The following is a 2,211-nucleotide window of genomic DNA, read 5'->3' as shown; positions in this document are numbered from 1 at the left end:
AAACAACAGGGTCTATCAAGACCACAACAGACAAAGACATAAGTGATACATCAAAGAACAAAATCTTGATCGTCATGACCCTTGGTAGCGGCAGCAGTTTGGTCCTCCGCCCGAGTAGGAATGGAAGTGAGAGAGTCTACAATGGGACGTGGAGAAACGTCTGTATCCCCAGCTTCGTAGATCGTCTCCTCCTCAGCAGGACGTGGCAGCGACGCCTCCTCGATCCCATCATTATCCTCCTCCCCATCCTCTCATCCTTCGGAGGAAGAATCCGAGACGAGCACAGGATCCTCGACACCCACGTTCTCGGTCTCTCCCTCTCGAACCAGAGTGTCGCCTATCTCGAGGCCGTCCTTTCCAGGAAACCCCTTCAAATTCTCATTCTCTGGGCGCTCATCAAAACCGCTTCCCACCGGGGACTTGACAGGTTTGGTGGGGACAGACGTGACATCAACAAGTGCCTCCTCTGACGGCTCCTCAACAACTTCGAGCGAGGTAACGAGCCGAGAATCCGTCTCTGGCCCGATCAAATTTACGTTCGACCCATAGGGATCGAATGACGTTCTGAACCTGTCCTAGGCAAAACGAGAAGGAAGGACCAACGGAGAAAGAGTAAGGTCACTATCAGACAGTGGTTCTACTCGGAGTTTCATAACCTCCGCCTCATAAAGTTTCTCCTGCTCAGCGAAGACATCGATCATTTCTTGGGGGATCTCCGTCCCACTCGCCTTTATAACCTCGAGGCGCTTCTTCGTTCCCGAAGCTTGACCATACAGGTTCTCCGCCTTCTCAAAAGCCTCCAGACGAGTAAAATGGTTGCGCACGCGATCAAAACGGCGACTTGCCTTCTCAGCCATAGCAGCCTCGACTCTTTCCCTCTCACGAGTAACCTCCAAACCCCGGGAGTCCCTCAAGCGTTGCCTCTCCCTGATTAGTTTGTCTACCGCGGCATCTCTCTCTTCGACTAGCTCGGTCTTCTCCTTCTCCAGGTTCGCAGCCGTTTTCTCCAAATGACTTTTCTCTTGAACGAGCTCTTTCCTCGCCGCGCTGGAAGACTTAAGCTCGCCCTCCAGTTCTTCGAACTTTACTCAAAGAATCTCTTTCTCCTCTGCGGCCTTTTCGTTGGCCTTCTTATGCTCCGCTGTGGCATCTCCTTCGTCCCACCACGAATTTGGCGCGTCAGCTCCGCGCACCTAAGAGGATTAAGGATTAGGGGGGTCGTCTCGTTGTAGGAAAACTCGACCCGATCGGGGAACTCGATCTGAACGAGACCCTTTCCTCGCAAACGGATCGGGAATAGATCTCTCGCCCGTAACAGGATCACTGCCCCGCGCTGAGACCTCTCTCTCCTCAGGAGGGGTTTCAAGAGAAACGTCTTCTCCCGCGAAAACTTCGACAAGGCCCGTCTCCGCATCAGAAGGATGCGGCTCTGCCTCAACGGACTTCTTCTTCTTCTTCTTTCTGGGACGATCTTCAGGCGCCGCTTCGGAATGGTCAGACTCGGCAGAACCCCTTGTAGCGCCTTCTCGTCCTACAGCCGGCGCCGCAGTAGAACCCTCTGAACGAGACCCTTTCCTCGCAGACGGATCGGGAATAGATCTCTCACCCGTAACAGGATCACTGCCCCGCGCTGAGACCTCTCTCTCCTCAGGAGGGGTTTCAAGAGAAACGTCGCCTCCCGCGACAACTTCGACGAGGCCCGTCTCCGCATCAGAGGGACGCGGCTCTGCCTCAACGGACTTCTTCTTCTTCTTCTTTCTGGGACGATCTTCAGGCGCCGCTTCGGAATGGTCAGACTCGGCAGAACCCCTTGTAGCGCCTTCTTGTCCTACAGCCGGCGACTCGCCGCGATCAATGGAGGAAGTAGCCCCTTCATAAGGTCTCTTCCTTCCTCTCTCTCCCTTTCTTGCTTCCAAACCCTCGGAGGTTTCGTCGAGAGAAGCGATCTCTTTAAGTAGCCCCTTCGTAAGGCCTCTTCCTTCCTCTCTCTCCCTTCCTTGCTTCCAAACCCTCGGAGGTTTCGTCTAGAGAAGCGATCTCTTCAAGAGGAAGCTCTTCGGTTGCTTTCCTCCTGGGTTTCTTGCTCTTCTTCTTCTTTTTAGGACTTGAGGCAGGAGGCTCCGCCCCAACGTCTTTGTCGACTAAACCAGGAGCTCCTTCCTTGGAAGCTCGGCCTGCGTCAGAACTGGTCGCCCCTTGCACATCGGCAGT

At 54.4% G+C, this 2,211-nt stretch overlaps 1 protein-coding gene across 1 annotated transcript; it reads right to left on the bottom strand.

The window, feature by feature from the left end:
* Window positions 1–251: 251 nt before the first annotated feature.
* LOC106321139 (uncharacterized abhydrolase domain-containing protein DDB_G0269086-like) lies at window positions 252–2,204 on the bottom strand. Its single transcript, XM_013759454.1, has 4 exons — window positions 2,148–2,204; window positions 1,257–2,024; window positions 657–1,082; window positions 252–575 (listed from the first exon to the last, which is right to left on the bottom strand). The coding sequence occupies exons 1-4, from the start codon at window positions 2,202–2,204 to the stop codon at window positions 252–254; spliced, it is 1,575 nt and encodes a 524-aa protein (XP_013614908.1).
* Between the last annotated feature and the right edge of the window lie 7 nt (window positions 2,205–2,211).

This window comes from Brassica oleracea, unplaced genomic scaffold (assembly GCF_000695525.1).
Source record: "Brassica oleracea var. oleracea cultivar TO1000 unplaced genomic scaffold, BOL UnpScaffold01259, whole genome shotgun sequence".
Taxonomy (NCBI): Eukaryota; Viridiplantae; Streptophyta; class Magnoliopsida; order Brassicales; family Brassicaceae; genus Brassica; species Brassica oleracea.
The sequence above is the reverse complement of the archived record's forward strand: the minus strand, read 5'-3'. Positions and strand labels throughout refer to the sequence as shown.